The sequence below is a fragment of the Oncorhynchus keta genome, chromosome 1 (genome assembly GCF_023373465.1).
Source record: "Oncorhynchus keta strain PuntledgeMale-10-30-2019 chromosome 1, Oket_V2, whole genome shotgun sequence".
In the NCBI taxonomy this organism is placed as follows: Eukaryota; Metazoa; Chordata; class Actinopteri; order Salmoniformes; family Salmonidae; genus Oncorhynchus; species Oncorhynchus keta.
This window is the reverse complement of record NC_068421.1, coordinates 69,471,965-69,499,680: the sequence shown is the minus strand read 5'-3', so window position 1 is coordinate 69,499,680 and position 27,716 is coordinate 69,471,965. Positions and strand designations below refer to the sequence as shown.

General features: G+C 45.4%; 3 protein-coding genes across 3 annotated transcripts in view; 2 read left to right on the top strand and 1 right to left on the bottom strand.

Annotated features, from left to right (window-relative positions):
• Positions 1-27,716, bottom strand: part of LOC118380174 (disabled homolog 1-like) — a 370,535-nt gene that overhangs the window by 119,712 nt on the left and 223,107 nt on the right. The window lies entirely within an intron of this gene.
• Positions 10,545-13,498, top strand: LOC127931085 (cilia- and flagella-associated protein 251-like; the record flags this gene model as incomplete). Its single annotated transcript, XM_052522324.1, has 2 exons — positions 10,545-10,562; positions 12,857-13,498. Coding segments are annotated over exons 1-2 (660 nt in total), but the record flags the coding sequence as incomplete, so codon positions are not given.
• Positions 13,675-14,990, top strand: LOC127906634 (cilia- and flagella-associated protein 251-like; the record flags this gene model as incomplete). Its single annotated transcript, XM_052459113.1, has 2 exons — positions 13,675-13,728; positions 14,187-14,990. Coding segments are annotated over 2 exons (858 nt in total), but the record flags the coding sequence as incomplete, so codon positions are not given.

The following is a 27,716-nucleotide window of genomic DNA, read 5'->3' as shown; positions in this document are numbered from 1 at the left end:
TTGTATCCAGGTACACAAAGCTCTTACCCAGAAAGGCTCACAGCTGTAATCACTGCGAAAAGTGATTCTAACATGTATTGACTATGGGGGTTGAACACTTAACTAATCAAGACATATTACTGTTTTATTTGGCATTAATTAAAAAAAAGTGTTTTTCCAATTTTTGTTTTAATTTTAGTTTCAGTTTTAGTTTACTATAATAACCGTGCAAAAATCACAGACATGGAGGGACGTTTAACCAGTAAAGAATCATCAAATGAATATGAACTGATTGAAACTGAATGTTCCTGACACCTAACTATAACTAAGACTGCGGAGAATGGGTGTCTCTCCACATATTGCTGAAAATGGTTGATGTATTGAAAATAGCACAGAACATCCTTACACACCCTCACTCTCTCACTCCAGGTCTTCATTAAGTGGAAATGTAGTTAAATCTTAAATGAGTTAAACTGTTATCAAGTAAGCAACCTCTGAAATATTTATCTGTTGATTTAACTGTAAGGGGAGTGTGTAGAGAGCAGGCAGGGGCAGTAAGTAAGTGTGTTTGTGTGTGTGTGTGTGTGTGTGTGTGTGTGTGTGTGTGTGTGTGTGTGTGTGTGTGTGTGTGTGTGTGTGTGTGTGTGTGTGTGTGTGTGTGTGTGTGTGTGTGTGTGTGTGTGTGTGTGTGTGTAGTTATTTATTCATGCTGTGGGTTTGATGCAGCTCAGTCACTGCATTATTTAGACTGGGAGTATACAAACTCCATAGGGAGGTCACTGACCACGCTTCGAAATAATACCATTGTAAACTGCCTGCCACGGCTAGTGCAGTGTATACACAATGTGTGTGTGTGTGTGTGTGTGTGTGTGTGTGTGTGTGTGTGTGTGTGTGTGTGTGTGTGTGTGTGTGTGTGTGTGTGTGTGTGTGTGTGTGTGTGTGTGTGTGTGTGTGTGTGTGTGTGTGTGTGTGTGTGTGTGTGTGTGTGTGTGTAAGTGGTGTGTGTGATCGTCTGAAAGATCTGGCCTGATACTGAGAGGTTATTTCTCTTCAGAGATGAACAGGGATGTATAAGACAAGTCCAGCCTACAGGAGAGATTTTGTGTGTGTGTGTGTGTGTGTGTGTGTGTGTGTGTGTGTGTGTGTGTGTGTGTGTGTGTGTGTGTGTGTGTGTGTGTGTGTGTGTGTGTGTGTGTGTGTGTGTGTGTGTGTGTGTGTGTGTGTGTGTGTGTGTGTGTGTGTGTGTGTGTGTGTGTGTGTGTGTGTGTGTGTGTGTGTGTGTGTGAAATGGCTATTGTAATGGCTAGGCTAATGGTGCTGAAGGCATGTTACGGCACTGCCAGGTATGACATGGTACTTCATTACTGCCCTCGCCTGCTCTCTACACACTCCTTGCCATCTTGATGTAATGTATCACTAGCCACTTTAAACAATGCCACTTCCTATAATGTTTACATACCCTACATTACTCAATTCATATGTATATATACTGTACTCTATACCATCTACTGCATCTTGCCTATTCCGTTCTATACCATCACTCATTCATATATATTTTTTATGTGCATATTCTTATTCATTCCTTTACACTTGTGTGTATAAGGTAATTGTTGTGAAATTGTTAGGTTAGATTACTCGTTGGATATTACTGCATTGTCGGAACTAGAACCACAAGCATTTCGCTACACTCGCATTAACATCTGCTCACCATGTGTATGTGACAGATAACATTTGATTTGATTTGATGATATGGGGGAGTGGAGACCTGTCTTTTCCAGAACCTAATAGGATTTCAATATTCACTCTATCTCTCACAAATACTCTCCTTCATTCTTTTGCTAATTTTGTCTCTCACCGTGTCCCTCCCTCCCTCCCTGTCCTAAGTGACTGCAGTTAGAGGCAGATATTATCAATGAGGTCCAGGAGAACATTTAATAAAGGCCTGTTATAATAACCACTAGGGCTGGGAATTGCCAGGGACCTCAGGATACGACATTATCACGATACTTAGGTGCTGATGTGATACTGTATGTTTCCAATTGCGATTCTCACGATTCTACAGTGAGGAGAACAAGTGTTTGATACACTGCCGATTTTGCAGGTTTTCCTACTTACAAAGCATTTAGAGGTCTGTAATTTTTATGACAGGTACACTTCAACTGTGAGAGACGGAATCTAAAACAAAAATCCAGAAAATCACATTGTATGATTTGTAAGTAATTCATTTGTTTTTTATTGCATGACATAAGTATTTGATCACCTACCAACCAGTAAGAATTCCAGCTGTCACAGACCTGTTAGTTGTTCTTTAAGAAGCCTCCTGTTCTCCACTCATTACCTGTATTAACTGCACCTGTTTGAACTCGTTGCCCGTATAAAAGACACCTGTCCACACACTCAATCAAACATCCAACCTCTCCACAATGGCCAAGACCAGGGAGCTGTGTAAGGACATCAGGGATAGAATTGTAGACCTGCACAAAGCTGATATGGGCTACAGGACAATAGGCAAGCAGCTTGGTGAGAAGGCAACAACTGTTGGTGCAATTATTAGAAAATGGAAGAAGTTCAAGTTGACGGTCAATCACCCTCGGTCTGGGGCTCCATGCAAGATCGCCCCTCGTGGGCATCAATGATCATTAGGAAGGTGAGGGATCAGCCCAGAACTACACGGCAGGACCTGGTCAATGACCTGAAGAGAGCTGGGACCACAGTATCAAAGAAAACCATTAGTAACACACTACGGCGTCATGGATTAAAATCCTGCAGCGCACGCAATGTCCCCCTGCTCAATCCACCGCATGTCCAGGCCCGTCTGAAGTTTGCCAATGACCATCTGGATGATCCAGAGGAGGAATAGGAGAAGGTCATGTGGTCTGATGAGACAAAAAAATAGCTTTTTGGACTAAACTCCACTCGCCGTGTTTGGAGGAAGAAAAAGGATGAGCACAACCCTAAGAACACCATCCCAACTGTGAAGCATGGTGGTGGAAACATCATTCTTTGGGGATGCTTTTCTGCAAAGGGGACAGGATGACTGCACCGTATTGAGGGGAGGATGGATGGGGCCATATATCACGAGATCTTGGCCAACAACCTCTTTCCCTCAGTAAGAGCTTTGAAGATGTGTCGTGGCTGGCTCTTCCAGCATGACAACGACCCGAAACACACAGCCAGGGCAACTAAGGAGTGGCTCCGTAAGAAGCATCTCAAGGTCCTGGAGTGGCCTAGCCAGTCTCCAGACCTGAACCCAATAGAACATCTTTGGAGGGAGCTGCAAGTCCGTATTGCTCAGCGACAGCCCTGAAACCTGAAGGATCTGGAGAAGATCTGTATGGAGGAGTGGGCCAAAATCCCTGCTGCAGTGTGTGCAAACCTGGTCAAGAACTACATGAAACGTATGATCTCTGTAATTGCAAACAAAGGTTTCTGCACCAAATATTAAGTTCTGCTTTTGTGATGTATCAAATACTTATGTCATGCAATAAAATGCAAATTAATTACTTAAAAATCATACAATGTGATTTTCTGGATTTTTAGATTCCGTCTCTCACAGTTGAAGTGTACCTATGATAAAAATTACAGACCTTTACATGCTTTGTAAGTAGGAAAACCTGCAAAATCGTCAGTGTGTCAAATACTTGTTCTCCCCACTGTATATACTGTATATTGCGATTCGATACTGTGATTTTATTGCGATTTGATATTCCAAACATATTGCTCATTATAATCTGCTGCAGAGAGATAAGTGAGAGCATTAGAAACAAATAGTTTTGATCAGTCATGGAAATAAAAGTTCTAAAAAGAAGATGGACAGCAAGCTACGAAAGGAAAAATATTGGTATTTTGGTGCAGGTACAGCTGATTAGTGCAAAAATAATATTGCAATTTTTTGTCAAAAATAATATTCCGATATGTAACTGTATCGATTTCTCCCCCATCCCTAATAACCGCGTGTGTGTGTGTGTGTGTGTGTGTGTGTGTGTGTGTGTGTGTGTGTGTGTGTGTGTGTGTGTGTGTGTGTGTGTGTGTGTGTGTGTGTGTCACTCTCCACCTTGATGAGGGAATGAGCATGCTGTCTGTGATGAGCTTATAGCCCTGGCGACATGACTGTAGAGCCAGGCTGTTAATAATCTCTTAAACTCCAGTTACACTCACCAGGCTGTGATTAGATGATCTAGTCTAATTGTTTTTAGACTTCAGCCACACATTCATTTGTCATTTATGAACACTAATTGCAGCCAAGTCAGTATTATTATTATTATTATTATTGAATGTCCATCCACGTCGGGAGATGATATGGAAACCTGCCACTAGGGGCAACAGTGAGCACATTTACTTTCAAGTAGGTTTTGGTTTTGAAAGGCCATTGTGGACAGGAATGGTGGATGGGCAAAAGCATCTGCCTCTGATTCCATGGATAGAAAGTTGTTTTTAAGAATTTTGTTTTAAGCCTATCCCAAACCTTTAACCTTACCTTAACTATTCGGAATGAATGCCTAACCTTAAGAATTTGGAACTATTGAGTGAACTTAACCCTAACCTTAAACATTTGGAGATAGGCCTAAACTTAACTTGAAACACTTTTGGAACAACTTAGAAATTTGACGTTGGAGAAACATGGATGGACGTCTAATTCTGATGTGAGACTGTGAGAGCTGGTTGACTAATTTACCCGAACCTGCCCCCTCACCCCTCCTCTCCTCTCTCCGCTCATCTCCTCCTCACCCCTCCTCTTCTCCTCTACCTTGCTGTTCTCCTCCCACCTCTTCTCATTTCTTCTCCTCCCCTATGTCCCTCCCGTAGCCAGCATGTTCTCTCCAGTAGCCAGAAGCAGTAGCTCATCATATCAGTTTCCCCTGCAGAGACATTTATTGATCCTTGTTGAGTTCTGACCACAAGACCGCACACTTCTAATGCAACCCTCGGTGTGTGTGTGTGTGTGTGTGTGTGTGTGTGTGTGTGTGTGTGTGTGTGTGTGTGTGTGTGTGTGTGTGTGTGTGTGTGTGTGTGTGTGTGTGTGTGTGTGTGTGTGTGTGTGTGTGTGTGTGTGTGTGTGAGCGAGTAATTTGTGTGTGTGTGTGTGCGTGACAGGAGACAAATCCCCAACACAAACACATACAGACATACACACACACTTCCCTCAGCCAGCAGCTCCACCAACGCCAAAGCTCCCTTGCTACCATGGTAACGTTTCTCTGAGGTGTGATTGGTCAAAGGAGTGCCATGGCAATGGAATGTTTCCTTAAAGAAAATATATAAATTATGTAGAGTAGACTAACACATGGACACACACAAGCAAACACACACACACACACACACACACACATACTTTAAGTAAGGCTGCGCACTCAGAGCAGAGGGATCGCTCAAAAGTCCACAAGGTTAATAGGACATCAGGAGAGACTTCAAAACCAGCCACTAGGGGCAATGTTTAGCGCTATTACCATAGAGTAGGCTTTGATTATACTAAGGTGTTGTGGACAGCGGTTGGGTGTAAGCCACGTGTTCAATCACAGTGCTAGGCACTTGTTTCTTTGTGTGTGTTTCCCAAACGTTAAACCTTAACTTAACCATTCAGAATGAATTCCTGTACTTAACTGTGGAGATGGTTTTGTTTTAACCCTATCCAAACCCTTTGATGCCTATGGACAAGGGTTTGGACATCTGACTCTGCAGAGAGAATGGGAAAGCAGGGGGTTGAAACACACTGATGTAACTGGCAGCTTTAGGCTGTCAGATCAGCCACTTCCCAGGCTAGGCTCCAGCACCTGGTAATGTACAAGCATCCTCTAATGAATACAGGAATAAACATGTTGCTACACGCTGACACATCAAGGACAAACTGCCATTCATTAATTAACCACAAAATATAGGAAGTGACAAGTTAGTTTAGATCATTTTTAAAACTCAAGACGTTTAATTAAAGATATGCAAATGTGAATTCAACGTTAATATAGAAAATATTTTCAGAGTACATTACAGACTCCTAAAACATTTATCTCAGAGAGTGAGAGAGAAGGAGAGAGAGAAGGAGAGAGAGAGAGAGAGGGAGAGAAAAATATATGTACATATATATATATATACACTACCGTTCAAAAATTTGGGGTCGCTTAGAAATGTCCTTGCTTTTGATAGAAAAGCAATTTTTTTGGCCATTAAAATAACATCAAATTGATCGGAAATACAGTGTAGACATTGTTAATGTTGTAAATGACTATTGTAGCTGGAAACAGCTGATTTTTATGGAATATCTACATAGGCGTACACTCCTGGGTCCCAATGACACGTTGTGTTAGCTAATCCAAGTTGATCCCTTTAAAAGGCTAATTGATCATTAGAAAACCATTTTGCAATTATGTTAGCACAGCTGAAAACTGTTGTTGTCATTAAAGAAGCAATAAAACGAGCCTTCTTTAGACTAGTTGAGTATCTGGAGCATCAGCATTTGTGGGTTCAATTACAGGCTCAAAATGGCCAGAAACAAAGAACTTTCTTCTGAAACGTTCAGTCTGTTCTTGTTCGGAGGAATGAAGGCTATTCCATGTGAGATATTGCCAAGAAACTGAAGATCTCGTACAACGTTGTGTACTACTCCCTTCACAGAACAGCACAAACGGGCTCTAACCAGAATAGAAAGAGGTGTGGGAGGCCCCGGTGCACAACTGAGCAAGAGGACAAGTACATTAGAGTGTCTAGTTTGAGAAACAAGTTCTCAACTGGCAGCTTCATTAAATAGTACAGGATTCCGCAGGACGGTTGAGCTAACGTGGGCTAATGTGATTAGCATGAGGTTGTAAGAAACAAACAAAAATCCCAGGACATAGATATATCTGATATGGGCAGAAAGCTTAAATTCTTGTTAATCTAACTGCACTGTCAAATTTACAGTAGCTATTACTGTGAAAGAATACCACGCTATTGTTTGAGGAGAGTCCACAGTTATGAACTTGAAAATGTATTAATAAACCAATTAGGCACATTTGGGCAGACTTGATACAACATTTTGAACAGAAATGCAACGGTTCATTGAATCAGTCTGAAACTTTGCACATACATGAATCAGTGCACATAAAATCTAAATTGCACCTAAACTGGAATAATACATTGTGGTCTTTCTTTTGCATTTCAAAGATAATTTTAAAAAATGTAACGCATGTTTTTTGTTTGTATTATCTTTTACCAGATATAATGTGTTATATTGTCCTGCATTAATTTCACATTTCCACAAACTTCAAAGTGTTTCATTTCAAATGGTATCAAGAATATTAATATCCTTGCTTCAAGTAATGAGCTAGAAGCAGTTAGATTTGGGTATGTCATTTTAGGCAAAAATTGAAAAACGGGTCCAATCCTCCAACAAAATGTTTAATTGCTGAGCGCTTTGTCCCTACCAGCCTATTGTGTCATACTCGCAAATGCTTCACAATGTCAAATAAATTTAAATCAAATTGTTTTGGTCACATACACATGTATGGCAGAGGTTATTGCGGGTGAAGCGAAATGCTTCTGCTTCTAGTTCCGACAGCGCAGCAATATATAACTAGTAATATCTAACAATTCAAAACAAATACCTAATACACACAAATCAAAGTAAAGGAATGGAATTAAGAATATCTAAATGTCAGAGCGGCATAGAGCGGCATAGACTAATAATGTTTACTAATACATGTCAGAGCGGCATAGACTAATAATGTTTACTAATAAATGTCACAGCGGCATAGACTAATAATGTTTACTAATACATGTCAGCGCGGCAAAGACTAATAATGTTTACTAATACATGTCAGCGCGGCATAGACTAATAATGTTTACTAATACATGTCACAGCGGCATAGACTAATAATGTTTACTAATAAATGTCACAGCGGCATAGACTAATAATGTTTACTAATACATGTCACAGCGGCATAGACTAATAATGTTTACTAATACATGTCAGCGCGGCATAGACTAATAATGTTTACTAATACATGTCCGAGCGGCATAGACTAATAATGTTTACTAATACATGTCAGAGCGGCATAGACTAATAATGTTTACTAATACATGTCAGAGCGGCATAGACTAATAATGTTTACTAATACATGTCAGAGCGGCATAGACTAATAATGTTTACTAATACATGTCAGAGCGGCATAGACTAATAATGTTTACTAATACATGTCACAGCGGCATAGACTAATAATGTTTACTAATACATGTCAGAGCGGCATAGACTAATAATGTTTACTAATACATGTCACAGCGGCATAGACTAATAATGTTTACTAATACATGTCACAGCGGCAAAGACTAATAATGTTTACTAATACATGTCAGCGCGGCATAGACTAATAATGTTTACTAATACATGTCAGAGTGGGATAGACTAATAATGTTTACTAATACATGTCACAGCGGCATAGACTAATAATGTTTACCAGTAAATGTCAGAGCGGCATAGACTAATAATGTTTACTAATACATGTCAACGCGGCATAAACTAATAATGTTTACTAATACATGTCACAGCGGCATAGACTAATAATGTTTACTAATACATGTCAGCGCGGCATAGACTAATAATGTTTACTAATACATGTCAGCGCGGCATAGACTAATAATGTTTACTAATACATGTCAGAGCGGCATAGACTAATAATGTTTACTAATACATGTCAGAGCGGCATAGACTAATAATGTTTACTAATACATGTCAGAGCGGCATAGACTAATAATGTTTACTAATACATGTCACAGCGGCATAGACTAATAATGTTTACTAATACATGTCACAGCGGCATAGACTAATAATGTTTACTAATACATGTCAGAGCGGCATAGACTAATAATGTTTACTAATACATGTCACAGCGGCATAGACTAATAATGTTTACTAATACATGTCACAGCGGCAAAGACTAATAATGTTTACTAATACATGTCAGCGCGGCATAGACTAATAATGTTTACTAATAAATGTCAGAGCGGCATAGACTAATAATGTTTACTAATACATGTCAGAGTGGGATAGACTAATAATGTTTACTAATACATGTCACAGCGGCATAGACTAATAATGTTTACCAGTAAATGTCAGAGCGGCATAGACTAATAATGTTTACTAATACATGTCAACGCGGCATAAACTAATAATGTTTACTAATACATGTCACAGCGGCATAGACTAATAATGTTTACTAATACATGTCAGCGCGGCATAGACTAATAATGTTTACTAATACATGTCAGCGCGGCATAGACTAATAATGTTTACTAATACATGTCAGCGCGGCATAGACTAATAATGTTTACTAATACATGTCAGCGCGGCATAGACTAATAATGTTTACTAATAAATGTCACAGCGGCATAGACTAATAATGTTTACTAATACATGTCAGAGCGGCATAGACTAATAATGTTTACTAATACATGTCAGAGCGGCATAGACTAATAATGTTTACTAATACATGTCAGAGCGGCATAGACTAATAATGTTTACTAATAAATGTCACAGCGGCATAGACTAATAATGTTTACTAATACATGTCAGAGCGGCATAGACTAATAATGTTTACTAATAAATGTCACAGCGGCATAGACTAATAATGTTTACTAATACATGTCAGCGCGGCATAGACTAATAATGTTTACTAATACATGTCAGCGCGGCATAGACTAATAATGTTTACTAATAAATGTCACAGCGGCATAGACTAATAATGTTTACTACTACATGTCAGAGCGGCATAGACTAATAATGTTTACATATCTTGCATCACTCATCTCATATGTATATACTGTATTCTATACTGTCTACTATATCTTAAAGTGACTAGTATTCCATGTATTAAAGTGGCCAATGATTTCAAGTCTGTATATATGCAGCAGCCTCTATACAGACTGTGCTAATGATATCTATTTAACAGCCTGATGGCCTTGACATAGAAGCTGTTTTTCAGTCTCTCGGTCCCAGCTTTGATGCACCTGTACTGACCTCTCCTTCTGGATGATAGCAGGATGAACAGGCAGTGGCTTGGGTGGTTGTTGTCCTTGATGATCTTTTTGGCCTTCCTGTGAAATCGGGTGCTGTAGGTGTCCTGGAGGGCACCACCCTCTGGAGAGCCCTGCGGTTGTGGGCGGTGCAGTTGCTGTACCAGGCTGTGATACAGCCCGACAGGATGCTCTCAATTGTGCTTCTGTAAACGTTTGTGAGGGGTTTAGGTGACAAGCCAAATTTCTTAAGCCTCCTGAGGGTGAAGAGGCGCTGTTGTGCCTTCTTCACCACACTGTCTGTGTGGGTGGACCATTTCAGTCTGTCAGTGATATGTACGCCGAGGAACTTAAAACTTTCCACCTTCTCCACTGATTTCCTGTTGATGTGGATAGGGTGGTGCGTCCTCTGCTTTTTCCTGAAGTCCACGATCATCTCCTTTGTTTTGTTGACATAGAGGTTATTTTCCTGACACCACACTCCCAGAGCCTTCATCTCCTCCCTGTAGGCAGTCTCATCGTTGTTGGTAATCAAGCCTTCTACTGTAGTGTAGTCTGCAAACTTGATGATTAAGTTGGAGGCGTGCATGGCCACACAGTCAAGGGTAAACATGGGTACATGGGTATAGGAGGGGGCTAAGCACACACCCTTGTGGGGCCCCCGTGTTGAGGATGAATGAAGTGTAGATGTTGTTTCCTACCTTCACCACTTGGGGGCGGCCCGTCAGCAAGTCCAGGACCCAATTACATAGAGCGGGGTTCAGACCCAGGGCCTCAAGCTTAATGGTGAGGTTGAAGGGTACTATGGTGTTGAATACTGGGCTATAGTCAATGAACAGCATTCTTACATAGGTATTCCTCTTGTCCCGATGGGATAAGGATTTATTTCTTTGTAGACTATAGCCTTGAAATAATAAAAGTCACTGTATTATTCGAGTCACTGTGTATTCGTAACATGTCAGAGTGTCCCCTGTGTGTTGTGTGTGTGTATTCGTAACATGTCACTGTGTCACCTGTGTGTTGTGTGTGTGTATTCGTAACATGTCCGAGTGTAAGCTACATTAATACATCAGCTAACATGCTATAGTTGACCCTGGCATCCTCTTACGGGATCCCACTGTGACCCTGGTGCTATATAACAGCTTGTCTGCTATAAGAGGGTAGTCACTAGGTGGAAACAACATACTAGAAACAACTTAATTAGCAGTATTGTCGTCAGAAATAATGACAAAGTACTTTGCACTATTATTACTTGCCTAATTAACTCAGGAACCACACCTGTGTGGAAGCACCTGCTTTCAATACATGTTGTATCACTCATTTACTCAAGTTTCCATTGTTTTGTCAGTTACCTGTATATCGCTACAGTAAAGTGTTTCTCCATGTTGGAGCTGTGAATCCACTCAAGCACACAGTGTGACTCCTATGTGTGGTACTGCATAGAACCATGCTACAGTAGCTGCAGTTAAATGGATGTCTGTCTATAGGTGCAGTGATTACTGTGACTGTGAAAGATCTGTAGAACAGCACTCATGTGGATGGAGGGAAGAAGAGAGGGAGAGATGGAGCAAGAGAGAGGGAGAGAGAGAGAGAGTTGCCCAACACAATTACACCCTAACTCTCTGATAGCCATCCTCCTCCTCCTCGGTCTCCTACCCACTCATCTCCTCCTATCTTCACTCTCTCCTCTCTTTCCCTTTCCACTCCTTCTCTGTCTCTCCCTGTCTCCCTGGTCCCTGAAGCCTCCCAGAAAGAGAGAGAGAGAGAGAGAAAGACAGGGAGTGATGTTTTCAACCCAGGGGTCTGATCATAGTCTCTGTGGGAGAGCTGGTTAAAATAACACACAGAGCCCTCTATACTGTCACAATCACAACTATCTGTCCCTACAGGACAGGACAGCAAATTCCATTTCATCCATAAACCTTAATTAACACCTTAAGCCTTAATTGGTTAAATAATTGGTTAAAAATTTTAAAATGGTACAGGTGTCTTCTTTTTTTAAGTCCATAACCATGTGTGTGAGGTGTATACTTTGTTTCAAAGTAGATGTGTTTAAGACTACCAAGAAACACTCTGATTTAGTAAAGGTTTTAAGACACTTTATGTTGTTGTTTCCTTTATTAGGTCTATAGAATTATGTATGACTTCAATCTCTTTCAGATCAACTGGCCAATATAATACACAGTCTCCCCCTCTCAACACACTGAGCCTTCTCTAAAACCCATTTGTTTTGGGGATATAAAAGTGAAAGACTTTGTGGTAGGATCAATATTTGGTTGCTCTCTGTGGCTGTGTGTATGTGTCTCTGGGGGAGTCGGTGGTGTGAACCTGAGGAGGAGGAGGAGGGTGAATCGGAGGAGGAGGATGAGGGTGAACCTGAGGAGGAGGAGGGTGAACCTGAGGAGGAGGAGGAGGGTGAATCGGAGGAGGAGGAGGAGGAGGGTGAACCTGAGGAGGAGGAGGGTGAACCTGAGGAGGAGGAGGAGGGTGAACGGAGGAGGAGGATGAGGGTGAACCTGAGGAGGAGGAGGAGGAGGGTGAACCTGAGGAGGAGGAGGAGGGTGAATCGGAGGAGGAGGAGGAGGAGGGTGAACCTGAGGAGGAGGAGGGTGAACCTGAGGAGGAGGAGGAGGGTGAACCGGAGGAGGAGGAGGAGGGTGAACCTGAGGAGGAGGATGAGGGTGAACCTGAGGAGGAGGAGGAGGGTGAACCTGAGGAGGAGGTGGAGGGTGAACCTGAGGAGGAGGAGGAGGAGGGTGAACCTGAGGAGGAGGAGGAGGAGGAGGGTGAACCTGAGGAGGAGGAGGAGGGTGAACCTGAGGAGGAGGAGGAGGGTGAACCTGAGGAGGAGGAGGAGGGTGAACCTGAGGAGGAGGAGGAGGAGGGTGAACCTGAGGAGGAGGGGGAGGAGGGTGAACATGAGGAGGAGGAGGAGGAGGGTGAACCTGAGGAGGAGGAGGAGGAGGGTGAACCTGAGGAGGAGGAGGAGGGTCAACCTGAGGAGGAGGAGGAGGGTGAACCTGAGGAGGAGGAGGAGGGTGAACCTGAGGAGGAGGAGGAGGGTGAACCTGAGGAGGAGGAGGGTGAACCTGAGGAGGAGGAGGGTGAACCTGAGGAGGAGGAGGGTGAACCTGAGGAGGAGGAGGAGGGTGAAGCTGAGGAGGAGGAGGAGGGTGAACCTGAGGAGGAGGAGGAGGGTGAACCTGAGGAGGAGGAGGAGGGTGAACCTGAGGAGGAGGAGGAGGGTGAACCTGAGGAGGAGGAGGGTGAACCTGAGGAGGAGGAGGAGGGTGAACCTGAGGAGGAGGAGGAGGGTGAACCTGAGGAGGAGGAGGAGGAGGGTGAACCTGAGGAGGAGGAGGAGGGTGAACCTGAGGAGGAGGAGGAGGAGGAGGAGGAGGAGGAGGAGGAGGAGGAGGGTGAACCTGAGGAGGAGGAGGAGGGTGAAGCTGAGGAGGAGGAGGAGGAGGAGGAGGAGGAGGAGGAGGAGGAGGAGGAGGAGGAGGAGGAGGAGGAGGGTGAACCTGAGGAGGAGGAGAGGAGGAGGGTGAACCTGAGGAGGAGGAGGAGGGTGAACCTGAGGAGGAGGAGGAGGAGGGTGAACCTGAGGAGGAGAAGGAGGGTGAACCTGAGGAGGAGGAGGAGGGTGAACCTGAGGAGGAGGATGAGGAGGGTGAACCTGAGGAGGAGGAGGAGGAGGAGGAGGAGGAGGAGGAGGAGGGTGAACCTGAGGAGGAGGAGGAGGGTGAACCTGAGGAGGAGGAGGAGGAGGTGAACCTGAGGAGGAGGAGGAGGAGGGTGAACCTGAGGAGGAGAAGGAGGGTGAACCTGAGGAGGAGGAGGAGGGTGAACCTGAGGAGGAGGAGGAGGAGGGTGAACCTGAGGAGGAGGAGGAGGGTGAACCTGAGGAGGAGGAGGAGGAGGAGGAGGAGGAGGGTGAACCTGAGGAGGAGGAGGAGGGTGAACCTGAGGAGGAGGAGGAGGGTGAACCTGAGGAGGAGGAGGAGGAGGGTGAACCTGAGGAGGAGAGGAGGGTGAACCTGAGGAGGAGGAGGAGGAGGAGGAGGAGGGGTGAACCTGAGGAGGAGGAGGAGGAGGGTGAACCTGAGGAGGAGAAGGAGGGTGAACCTGAGGAGGAGGAGGAGGAGGGTGAACCTGAGGAGGGGGAGGAGGGTGAACCTGAGGAGGAGGAGGGGTATGAGGAGGAGGAGGAGGAGGGTGAACCTGAGGAGGAGGAGGAGGAGGAGGAGGGTGAACCTGAGGAGGAGGAGGAGGAGGAGGAGGAGGAGGGTGAACCTGAGGAGGAGGAGGAGGGTGAACCTGAGGAGGAGGAGGAGGGTGAACCTGAGGAGGAGGAGGAGGGTGAACCTGAGGAGGAGGAGGAGGAGGGTGAACCTGAGGAGGAGAAGGAGGGTGAACCTGAGGAGGAGGAGGAGGAGGAGGAGGAGGAGGAGGGTGAACCTGAGGAGGAGGAGGAGGAGGGTGAACCTGAGGAGGAGAAGGAGGGTGAACCTGAGGAGGAGGAGGAGGAGGGTGAACCTGAGGAGGAGGAGGGTGAAGCTGAGGAGGAGGAGGAGGGTGAACCTGAGGAGGAGGAGGAGGGTGAACCTGAGGAGGAGGAGGAGGGTGAACCTGAGGAGGAGGAGGAGGAGGGTGAACCTGAGGAGGAGAAGGAGGGAGAAGCTGTGGAGGAGGAGGAGGAGGAGGAGGAGGAGGAGGAGGGTGAACCTGAGGAGGAGGAGGAGGAGGGTGAACCTGAGGAGGAGAAGGAGGGGGAACCTGAGGAGGAGGAGGAGGAGGATGAAGCTGAGGAGGGGGAGGAGGGTGAACCTGAGGAGGAGGAGGAGGGTGAACCTGAGGAGGAGGAGGAGGAGGGTGAACCTGAGGAGGAGGAGGAGGAGGAGGAGGGTGAACCTGAGGAGGAGGAGGAGGAGGAGGAGGAGGGTGAACCTGAGGAGGAGGAGGAGGAGGGTGAACATGAGGAGGAGGAGGAGGGTGAAGCTGAGGAGGAGGAGGAGGAGGATGAAGCTGAGGAGGAGGAGGAGGAGGGTGAACCTGAGGAGGAGGAGGAGGGTGAACCTGAGGAGGAGGAGGAGGAGGGTGAACCTGAGGAGGAGGAGGAGGGTGAACCTGAGGAGGAGGAGGAGGAGGGTGAACCTGAGGAGGAGGAGGAGGGTGAACCTGAGGAGGAGGAGGAGGAGGGTGAACCTGAGGAGGAGGAGGAGGAGGGTGAACCTGAGGAGGAGGAGGAGGAGGGTGAACCTGAGGAGGAGGAGGAGGGTGAACCTGAGGAGGAGGAGGAGGGTGAATCGGAGGGGAAAGGCATATCTGCCGTCTCTCCAAATCTCACACATCAATAAAGTAGAGTTACATGTACTGTATTTCACAGGTTGTCATCATGTCACTCCTCAGAGCACTTTCCATCTCTTTCGCTCACTACATCTCTGTGGCTCTCTCCTCTTTCTGTTTGCTCCCTCTCCCTTTCTCTTTCTGTCTCTCCCCTCAGGGATGGTGCCTGTGGCTCTCTCCTCTTTAACATCTCTCTCACAGACTCTCTCTCTCTCTCCACCGCTCTTCCTCTCTCCTTCTAAAAGCTTAGGGATTTGAGGCTAACCCCTGCAGTATTAGCGCCTGTTGACTCGAGGTGATCGGAGGCACTTGGTCAGGGGCGATGGATAAACCGTGTTGTGCCCTGGCTGTCCCCTCACACTAACACACACACACACGCACACACACATGTGATCTTGATCAACTGTCTGGTCCACAAGGTCTTTGCCCCTAGTGGCCGGTTGTTACGTCATCTCCCGATGTCTTGAGCGACCTGGCTGCACACACATGCAGAAACACACCAGTGCTCATTTTGTCGGCTATTTTAGATTCAGTTTTCATCTTAGTCTTTTTGACGGAAATAACTTTAAGTCTTCGCCACATTTGAGTTATTTCATCCCTCTTAGTTTTAGTTATTATCAGTCGACTACAATTATGGAAAATGTTAGTGTCGATTTAGTCAGTCATTTTAGTCACATATTAGTCAGTGCATTTTTTCCATGACATAATTCATATTTACCTTTAATTAACTTCCATCATGTGCACACTCAGCTTTGTCCAACAAAGCCTACTATCCCCTCATATAGCTGGCACATTGCTATTGTGGCAGCCATGATTTACTGTAGGCTACAAAGTTTTGGTTTCAAGGTAAACAATTTAGGGACACAGCTGTTTTCTCCCCATCATAACCTTGGGATGGGGGTAAATAAGTGATTTCCTTAATAAGTGGAGAATCTGGATTTTCTAAAAATGACAGAAATATTACTGTACTCCTAATATTCAGCAAATAGCATTAATATTTCCAATAGGGAAAAAACTACCGCACTCTCATTTGCGGACCGTGAGAGCAGGAACACAGATGAAAAGCAGTGCACATGGGAAAATAGAGCTTTTAATGCGATCAAAGCAAAATAGTCTACATGAAAGTGATGTTTCTAGTTTCGGTGCATCAGTTGAAAAGATTGACGAGTGACTGAAGTGACCGCTTGGGAGCTGTTTGGGAGAACCGGGCAGATCAGCTCAATCAGACCGTGCAACTGAAAGGTTCATTCTATCAATGAGAGGAATGCATTAAATATTCTACAAAGGCATGCCCATGATCGGACTAAACAGATGAAATGGAGCTTCATGTCAAAATGAATGTCCGTTAGTCTCGTGGAACTTTCATCAAGTGTTCGTCTCGTCACATTTTCATCAACTAACTTTGTTACAGTTATCGTTTTTTCCCCATGTCATCTCATCTCGTTATCTTCATTAGTATTTGTCAGGAAAAATTGGTTGGTGACAAATATTTTTTTTCAAAGTTATTTTGGGTGAAATTACCACTGACACACACACACACGCACACACACACACACACACACACACACACACACACACACACACACACACACACACACACACACACACACACACACACACACACACACACACACACACACACACACACACACACACACACACACACACACACACACGCACACACACACACACACACACACAGAAATGTCACAGAGAGCAGAGCAAATCTTCTGCATGGTAGGTCAACAGGACCCTTAGGATAGGACCCCTCTCGCTCTATGGCCGTCTAGATATTGCCCGCCTAAACATTTTTTCTAACAGTCAGGGATCGAGAGCGCTCAAACACTCAGAGGTCCCCAGAGTAATAATAGAAACAGCGTACACACATACACAAACACACAGATGCAGGAGGGTCAGCACTGGACATAACCAAAGTCGCGCTCCATTGAACCCCTAGATCAAACCCTGTTCTCATGAGTTGAACTGTATAGACGAAGTCTTGTCATGTCAGCCATGTTTAAACACAATAGGAGCTTGAAGGTTTAAAACAAACCAGACAGGAATGAATTGACTGTCATTACGCTGCAGCACAAACTACTCACTTCTAACTGGTCATTTCACTATTTTACCATAATTAAAGCACAAGTACAGCTAGACTGCAGCTCGAGATGTTATATTTCTCCTGGTGGAAGAATTCTGACAGACTGCTTTAAATACCAGTGTGTATGTGTGTATTAGATCTCTCAGCTCCTCTTTAATCGTTTATGACTGTAGCTGGAGGCCTTTTGGCAGAACATTTGCGTCCGTTTAGTGCCTTAAATTAGCTGTGATCCCTCCTCCACACACACACACACACACAGAGTCTGACCTGACTAATGCGTCCATTTGCCTCTAACACGCAACTGAGTACGTGCGGACATGGCTGTTTGATTTCACTTTGCTTTCCCCTTCCTGCAAGGAGTTCCAAGCTCCATATCTCTATGACGATTAAAGAGGGAGAGAGAGCACGGTTTTATGTTGAAGGTAAAAGCGTTTTAAACAGTCAAAGAGTCTCTCTCTCTCTCTATTCAAGGAACTTTATTGACATGGGAAACATATGTTAACATTGCCAAAGCAAGTGAAATAGATAATATACAAAAGGGAAATAAACAATAAAAATGAGCAGTAAACATTACACTCACAGAAGTTCCAAAAGAATAAATACATTTCAAATGTCATAATATGTACTGTATATATACAGTGTTGTAATTACGTGCAAATGGTTCAAGTACAAAAGGGGAAATAAATAAGCATAAATATGGGTTGTATTTACAATGGTGTTTGTTCTTCACTGGTTGCCCTTTTCTTGTGGCAACAGGTCACAAATCTTGCTGCTGTGATGGCACACTGTGGTATTTCACCCAGTAGATATGGGAATCAGGTTTGTTTTAGAATTATTTGTGGATCTGTGTAATCTGAGGGAAATATGTGTCTCTGATATGGCCATACATCTCATTTTGTGGGCAGTGGGCACATAGACTGTCTTCACTTGAGAGCCAGGTCTGCCTACGGCGGACTTTCTCAATAGCAAGGCTATGCTCACTGAGTCTGTACATAGTTTTCTCATGATTTGGTTGGGTCTAATTGTGTTGCTATCCTGGGGCTCTGTAGGCTCTGTTTGTGTTTGTGAACAGAGCCCCAGGACCAGCTTGCTTAGGGGACTTTTCTCCGGGTTCATCTCTCTGTTGGCGATGGCTTTGTTATGTAAGGTATGGGAATCGCTTGCTTCTAGGTGGTTGTAATATTTAACGTCTCTTTTCTGTTGTTTGTGCGGTTGGAATGCATATTTATATGCATTATGTTTTTATGCATATATGCATATTCTAGCTCCTGGGCCTGAGTAACAGGCAGTTTACACTGGGCACGCATTTCATCCAAACTTCCCAATGCTGCCCCCTATCCCAATGAAGCTTAACACAGTGTCCAAAGAAGGGCCAGAAGTATACAGAATGCTGTCGTCTGCGTAGAGGTGGATCAGAGAATCACCAAGAGTAATGAATGCAGAGAAGAGAGTCGGCCCGAGAATTGAACCCTGTGGCACCCCCATAGAGACTGCCAGAGGACCAGACAACAGGCCCTCCGATTTTACACACTGAATTTTGTCTGAGAAGTAGTTGGTGAACCAGGCGAGGCAATCATTTGAGAGACCAAGGCTGTTGAGTCTGCCGATAAGAATGAGGTGATTTATGTTGAGCAAGGAGGATATTTTTGCTGAATTCTGTATGCGGAGTCTCATTTTAGTGTTTGTCCCATTTTGTGAATTCTTGGTTGGTGAGCGGACCCCATACCTCACAACCATAAAGGCCAATGGGTTCTAGAACTGATTCAAGTAAACTCAGCAAAAAAAGAAACGTATCGTTTTCAGGACCCTGTCTTTCAAAGACAATTAAAGTAAAAATCCAAATAACTTCACACATCTTCATTGTAAAGGGTTTAAACACTGTTCCCCATGCTTGTTCAATGAACCATAAACAATTAATGAACATGCACCTATGAAACGGTCGTTAAGACACTAACAGCTTACAGACGGTAGACAATTTAGGTCACAGTTATGAAAACGTAGGACACTAAAGAGGCCTTTCTACTGACTCTGAAAAACACCTAAAGAAAGATGCCCAGGATCCCTGCTCATCTGCGTGAATGTGCCTTATGCATGCTGCAAGGAGGCATGAGGACTGCAGATGTGGCCAGGGCAATAAATTACAATGTCCGTACTGTGAGAGGCCTAAGATAGCGCTACAGGGAGACTGATCCTTGCAGTATTTTGAATTTTGGATGAATGAGGTGCTCAATGTAAACTGCCTGTTACTCAGGCCCAGAAGCTAGGATATGCATATGCATGGTAGTATTGGATAGAGAACACTCTAAAGTTTCCAAAACTGTTAAATAATGTCTGTGAGTATAACAGAACTGATATGGCAGGCGAAAACCTGAGGGAAATCCATCCAGGGAGTGACATTCTTTTGAAATGAGGGTTTTTCCATTGAAAGCCTATCCACCATATAAATGGATGGGACCTAGATTGCAATTCCTACGGCTTCCACTAGATGCCAACAGTCTTTAGACATTGTTTCAGGCTTTTATTCTGAAAAACTAGTAAGAATGGCAACATTTTCTGAGTGGTCGGTCGAATGTACCAGAGCTTTTTGCGCGCACGACTGAGAGCGCGCCCTCTGTTCTTTTTCCTTTGTATTGAATACGCTATTGTCCGGTTTAAATATTATCGATTATAAAGACAATAGACAACCTGAGGATTAATAAAAACATTGTTTGTACTATTAGGATCTATTCGTCTGCCTGTTGTGACCGCCTTTGAGCCAGTGGATTACTGAATAAAACACGCCAACAAAACAGAGTTTTTGGACATAAAGAGGGACTTTATTGAACAAAATGTACATTTATTGTGTAACATGGAGTCTTGTGAGTGCAACCATATGAAGATCATCAAAGGTAAAATATTAATTTTATTGCTATTTCTGACTTTCGTGACTAAACTACTTGGCTGGAAAATGTTTGTATGCTTTTGTAAGCGGGGTGCTGTCCTCAGATAATTGCATGGTATGCTTTAAAGCCTTTTTGAAATCTGACACAGCGGCTGGATTAACAAGAAGTTCATCTTTAAGCCGATGTATAACACTTGTATTTTGCGGGACAGGTACAGGATGGCAACAACTGTCCGAGTTACACCAGGAACACACAATCCCTCCATCAGTGCTCAGATTGTTCGCAATAGGCTGAGACAGGCTGGACTGAGAGCTTGTAGGTCTGTTGTTAGGCAGGTCCTCACCAGACATTACCGGCAACAACATCGCCTATGGGCACACATCCACCGTCGCTGGACCAGACAGGACTGGCAAAAAGTGCTCTTCACTGACGAGTCGCGGTTTTGTCTCACAAGGGGTGATGGTCGGATTAGCATTTATCATCGGAATGAGCGTTACACTGAGGCCTGTACTCTGGAGTGGGATCGATTTGGAGGAGGATGGTCCGTCATGGTCTGGGGGGATGAGTCACAGCATCATCGGACTGAGCTTGTTGTCATTGCAGGGAATCTCAACGCTGTGCGTTACAGGGAAGACATCATCCTCCCTCATGTGGTACACTTCCCGCAGGCTCATCCTGACATGACCCTCTAGCATGACAATGCCACCAGCCATACTGCTCATTCTGTGCGTGATTTCCTGCAAGACAGGAACGCCAGTGTTCTACCATGGCCAGCGAAGAGCCTGAATCTCAATTCTATTGCGCACATCTGGGACCTGTTGGATTGGAGGGTGAGGGCTAGGGCCAATCCCCCCAGAAATTTCCGGGAACTTGCAGGTGCCTTGGTGGAAGAGTGGGGTAACATCTCACAGCAATAACTGGCAAATCTGGTGCAGTCCATGAGGAGGAGTTGCATTGCAGTGCTTAATGCAGCTGGTGGCCACACAAGATACCGACTGTTACTTTTGATTTTGACCCCCCCTTTGTTCAGGGACACATTATTCCATTTCTGTTAGTCACATGTCGATGGAACTTGTTCACTTTATGTCTCAGTCGTTGACTTTTGTTATGTTCATACAAATATTAACACTTGTTAAGTTTGATGAAAATAAATGCAGTTGACAGTGAGAGGACGCTTCTTTTTTTGCTGTCTTAATTGTTAGCCAGAGCCTAATTGTCGAATTTCGTGTTTTGTTCTGCCGAGTTTTTCTGTCGTGTTGTTCTGCCGAGTTGTTCTGCCGAGTTGTTCTGTCGTGTTGTTCTGCCGAGTTGTTCTGCCGAGTTGTTCTGCCGAGATATTCTGCCGAGTTGTTCTGCCGAGTTGTTCTGTCGTGTTGTTCTGCCGAGTTGTTCTGCCGAGTTGTTCTGCCGAGTTGTTCTGCCGAGTTGTTCTGTCGTGTTGTTCTGCCGAGATGTTCTGCCGAGATGTTCTGGCGAGTTGTTCTGTCGTGTTGTTCTGTCGTGTTGTTCTGCCGAGTTGTTCTGCCGAGATGTTCTGCCGAGTTGTTCTGCCGAGTTGTTCTGTCGTGTTGTTCTGCCGAGATGTTCTGCCGAGATGTTCTGCCAAGTTGTTCTGTCGTGTTGTTCTGCAGAGATTTTCTGCCGAGTTGTTCTACTGTGTTGTTCTGATGAGTTGTTCTACCAAGATGTTCTGCTGAGTTGTTCTGCCGAGTTGTTCTGCCGAGTTGTTCTGCCGAGATGTTCTGCCGAGTTGTTCTGCCGAGATGTTCTGCCGAGTTGTTCTACTGTGTTGTTCTGCTGAGTTGTTCTACTGTGTTGTTCTGCCGAGTTGTTCTACTGTGTTGTTCTGCTGAGTTGTTCTGCCGAGATGTTCTGGCGAGTTGTTCTGTCGTGTTGTTCTGCCGAGTTGTTCTGTCGTGTTGTTCTGCCGAGATGTTCTGCCGAGTTGTTCTGCCGAGTTGTTCTACTGTGTTGTTCTGCCGAGTTGTTCTACTGTGTTGTTCTGCTGAGTTGTTCTGCCGAGATGTTCTGGCGAGTTGTTCTGTCGTGTTGTTCTGCCGAGTTGTTCTGTCGTGTTGTTCTGCCGAGATGTTCTGCCGAGTTGTTCTGCCGAGTTGTTCTACTGTGTTGTTCTGCTGAGTTGTTCTACTGTGTTGTTCTGCCGAGTTGTTCTACTGTGTTGTTCTGCTGAGTTGTTCTGCCGAGATGTTCTGGCGAGTTGTTCTGTCGTGTTGTTCTGCCGAGTTGTTCTGTCGTGTTGTTCTGCTGAGTTGTTCTGCCGAGATGTTCTGGCGAGTTGTTCTACTGTGTTGTTCTGCCGAGTTGTTCTGCCGAGATGTTCTGGCGAGTTGTTCTACTGTGTTGTTCTGCCGAGTTGTTCTGCCGAGATGTTCTGGCGAGTTGTTCTACTGTGTTGTTCTGCCGAGTTGTTCTGCCGAGATGTTCTGGCGAGTTGTTCTACTGTGTTGTTCTGCCGAGTTGTTCTGCCGAGATGTTCTGCCGAGATGTTCTGCCGAGTTGTTCTGCCGAGTTGTTCTGTCGTGTTGTTCTGCCGAGCTGTTCTGCGGAGATGTTCTACTGTGTTGTTCTGCCGAGTTGTTCTACCGTGTTGTTTTGCAGAGGTGTCCGAGGAAGGAAAGAGAGGAAGTCTCCACACCATTCTCTCAGTTGAGTATCTTACCTAGTTCTGATGATCTCATTTTCCTCTTGTAGCTTTGGCAACTATATGCATATTTTCTATCCCAGTTCACTCTTCTTCCTGTAGGTTTTACAGACACTCCCCACGGCTTGGCTTTCTAATTTAGTGTAACCCATGTGGAATTCTGAGACTCCGGCAGTGTTTGGAACTGCCGATCTGTGGTCAACAAGGCTGAGTACATCTCAGTCTATATTGCCCTTCAGTCTCTACACTTTATTGCCCTGACGGATACATGGATCACCCCAGAGAACACTGCTACTCCAGCTGCTCTCTCTTCATCTTACTACGTTTTCTCTCATAGTCCAAGAGCATCTGGTCATCGCGGTGGTGGCACAGGGCTACTCATTTCTCCTAACTGGAGATTTTCTCTTTTCTCTCTCACTCACCTGTCCATCTCCTCATTTTAATTCCATTTTAATTTCCAGACGATGGCTCACCACTCATTGTACTCGTCGACTTTCCAGACATCTAAGCTTGGATGTCAGCCCACCACCTCAAGCTCTACCTTGAAAAAATGAGGCTGCTCTTCCTCTCAGGGAAGGCCTGCCTGCTCCAAGACCTCGCCATCATGGTTGACAACTCCATGGTGTCCTACTCCCAGATTGCAAAGATCCTTGGTGTGACCCTGGACAACGCCCTGTCGTTCTCTGCAAACATCAAAGCAGTGACTCGCTCCTGCAGGTACAACATCCGTAGAGTACGACCCTACCTCACACAGGAAGTGGCGCAGGTCCTAATCCAGGCACTTGTCATCTCCCGTCTAGACTACTGCAACTCTGTTGGCTGGGTTCCCCGCTTGTGCCATCAAACCCCTGCAACGTATCCAGAACACCTCAGCCAGCCTGGTGTTCTACCTTCCAAGGTTGGTGTCACCCCACTCCTCCACCCACTCCACTGGCTTCATCTTCAAGACCCTGGTGTTTGCCTATGGAGCAGCAAGGGGATATTCCCCTCCTTACCTTCAGGTTATGCTCAAACCCTATATCCCATCCAAGAGGCATTGGTAACAACCTGGTAGCAGCATGGTAGCAGCATGGTAGCAGCATGGTAGCAGCATGGTAACAACCTGGCAGAAACCTGGTAACAGCAGTCAATCAGAGTGGGTCTGAGAGCTCCTCTTCAGGAAAATGACACTAAAAGCCAGCAGCAGAGAGAGAGAGAGGAATAAACTTCGTCTGACACTATGATGAGAGCTGACCTTTCTAAGATGAAAGACTTGCAAAAGACGGAGATGGGGAGCGAGACGGGACTCCGAGCTACGGACCTCCGCGGGGGAGGTATGAGTGACAGACAGAGAGAGTCTGTGGAGAGCGAGAGAGAGAGAGGGAGAGAGAGAGACAGATAGAGTCTGTGGAGAGAGAGAGAGACGTTAAATTCTATAACCACCTAAAAGGAAGTGATTCCCAAACCTTCCACAACAAAGCCATCACCTACAGAGAGATGAACCTGGAGAAGAGTCCCCTAAGCAAGCTGGTCCTGGGACTCTGTTCACAAACACAAACACACCCTACAGAGCCCCAGGACAGCAGCACAATTAGACCCAACCAAATCATGAGAAAACAAAAAGATAATTACTTGACACATTGGAAAGAATTAACAAAAAATCAGAGCAAACTAGAATGCTATTTGGCCCTACACAGAGAGTACACAGCGGCAGAATACCTGACCACTGTGACTGACCCAGAATTAAGGAAAGCTTTGACTATACAAGATGTGTGACCTGTTGCCACGAGAAAAGGGCAACCAGTGAAGAACTCACACCATTGTAAATACAACTCATATCTATGCTTATTTATTTTATCTTGTGTCCTTTACCATTTGTACATTGTTACAACACTGTATATATATATGTATAATACGACATTTGTAATGTCTTTATTGTTTTGAAATTTCTGGATGTGTGATGTTTACTGTTAATTTTGTATTGTTTATTTCACTTTATATATTCACTTTATATATTATCTACCTCACTTGCTTTGGCAATGTTAACACATGTTTCCCATGCCAATAAAGCCCTTGAATTGAATTGAATTGAATTTAATTTAATTGAGAGAGAGAGAGAGAGAGAGAGAGAGAGAGAGAGAGGAGAGAGAGGGCGGTGGGTGTATAGAGTGTAGAGAGCGTAGAGAGAGAGAGAGAGAGAGAGAGAGAGAGAGAGAGAGAGAGAGAGAGAGAGAGAGAGAGAGAGAGAGAGAGGGAGAGAGAGAGAGAGAGAGAGAGAGAGAGAGAGAGAGAGAGAGGAGAGAGAGAGAGAGAGGGCGGTGGGTGTATAGAGTGTAGAGAGCGTAGAGAGAGAGAGAGAGAGAGAGAGAGAGAGGGAGAGAGAGAGAGGGCGGTGGGTGTATAGAGTGTAGAGAGCGTAGAGAGAGAGTGTTGAAATATTATCATTTTAATATAGTATCAATAAGTAACATAGTACTTGTTTGAATTGTTGCACTGTCAAAGCATGAACCCTGTGGTGCAGTGCAGAGAGAGAGAGAGAGAGTATCAGAGAAAACAAGTCGTCAGTCATGTGACAGCACAGCAGGAGTGGGACATCTGTGTGTGGCATATGTCACTGTGACACTTAACATCAGTCGCTCAAACAGCTACAGCAGCAGACCTACAGCAGCATCTAGATCTACTGCACAGATTCTGCCAGACCTGGGCCCTGACAGTAAATCTCAGTAAGACAAAAATAATGGTGTCCCAAAAAAGGTCCAGTCGCCAGGACCACAAATACAAATTCCATCGAGAGCATACAAAAAACGATACATACCTCCTCCCCTCCTCCTCTTCTCCTCTATCCCTCCTTCCCTTCTCTTCTTCTCCTCTCTATCCCTTCTTCCCTCCTCCTCTTCTTCTCCTCTCTGTCCCTCCTTCCCTCCTCCTCTTCTTCTCCTCTCTATCCCTCCTTCCCTCCTCCTCTTCTTCTCCTCTATCCCTCCTTCCCTCCTCCTCTTCTTCTCCTCTATCCCTCCTTCCCTCCTCCTCTTCTTCTCCTCTATCCCTCCTTCCCTCCTCCTCTTCTTCTCCTCTCTATCCCTCCTTCCCTCCTCCTCTTCTTCTCCTCTATCCCTCCTTCCCTCCTCTTCTTCTCCTCTCTATCGCTCCTTCCCTTCTCTTCTTCTCCTCTCTATCCCTTCTTCCCTCCTCCTCTTCTTCTCCTCTCTGTCCCTCCTTCCCTCCTCCTCTTCTTCTCCTCTCTATCCCTCCTTCCCTCCTCCTCTTCTTCTCCTCTATCCCTCCTTCCCTCCTCCTCTTCTTCTCCTCTCTATCCCTCCTTCCCTCCTCTTCTTCTTCTCCTCTCTATCCCTCCTTCCCTCCTCTTCTTCTCCTCTCTATCCCTCCTTCCCTTCTCTTCTTCTCCTCTCTATCCCTCCTTCCCTCCTCCTCTTCTTCTCCTCAATCCCTCCTTCCCTTCTCTTCTTCTCCTCTCTATCCCTCCTTCCCTTCTCCTCCTCTTCTCCTCTATCCCTCCTTCCCTTCTCTTCTTCTCCTCTATATCCCTCCTTCCCCCCTCTTCTTCTCCTCTCTATCCCTCCTTCCCTCCTCTTCTTCTCCTCTATCCCTCCTTTCCTACTCCTCTTCTCCTCTCTGTCCCTCCTTCCCTCCTCCTCTTCTTCTCCTCTCTATCCCTCCTTCCCTACTCCTCTTCTCCTTCTCTCTATCCCTCTTTCCCTCCTCCTCTTCTTCTCCTCTATCCCTCCTTCCCTCCTCCTCTTCTTCTCTCTATCTCTCCTTCCCTTCTCTTCTTCTCCTCTCTATCCCTCCTTCCCTTCCCTCCTTCTCCTCTCTATCTCTCCTTCCCTCCTCCTCTTCCTCTCCTCTCTATCCCTCCTTCCCTTCTCCTCTTCTTCTCCTCTCTGTCCCTCCTTCCCTTTTCTTCTTCTCCTCTCTATCCCTTCTTCCCTCCTCCTCTTCTTCTCCTCTATCCCTCCTTCCCTTCTCTTCTTCTCCTCTCTATCCCTCCTTCCCTCCTCCTCTTCTTCTCCTCTCTATCCCTCCTTCCCTCCTCTTCTTCTCCTCTAGCCCTCCTTCCCTCCTCCCCTTCTCCTCTATCCCTCCTTCCCTTCTCTTCTTCTCCTCTCTATCCCTCCTTCCCTCCTACTCTTCTTCTCCTCTCTATCCCTCCTTCCCTCCTCCTCTTCTTCTCCTCTCTATCCCTCCTTCCCTCCTCCTCTTCTCCTCCTCTCTATCCCTGCTTCCCTCCTCCTCTTCTTCTCCTCTCTATCCCTCCTTCCCTCCTCCTCTTCTTCTCCTCTATCCCTCCTTCCCTCCTCCTCTTCTTCTCCTCTCTATCCCTCCTTCCCTCCTCCTCTTCTCCTCCTCTCTATCCCTGCTTCCCTCCTCCTCTTCTTCTCCTCTCTATCCCTCCTTCCCCCCTCTTCTCCTCCTCTCTATCCCTCCTTCCCTCCTCCTCTCTATCCCTCCTTCCCTCCTCCTCTTCTCCTCCTCTCTATCACTCCTTCCCTCCTCCTCTTCTCTATCCCTCCTTCCCTATCCTCCTGCTAGTCCCCCCACTGAGAGAGGGGGAGGTGAGCCATCTGACGTAGGACAGTGGGGGTGGGATCAATTCAAATGTCAAAAAGTAAATTCAGACAGTGAATGAAGGAGGGAAGTCCCTTTCAGAATAGAAAACTGGATTGACTCCAACCCTGAACCCAACTCCTACACAGACTGTCTGTCTGTATCTAAGTCTGACTGCATATCAGAAATCCATAGAGTAGATGAAACAGCTCCAGCAGCA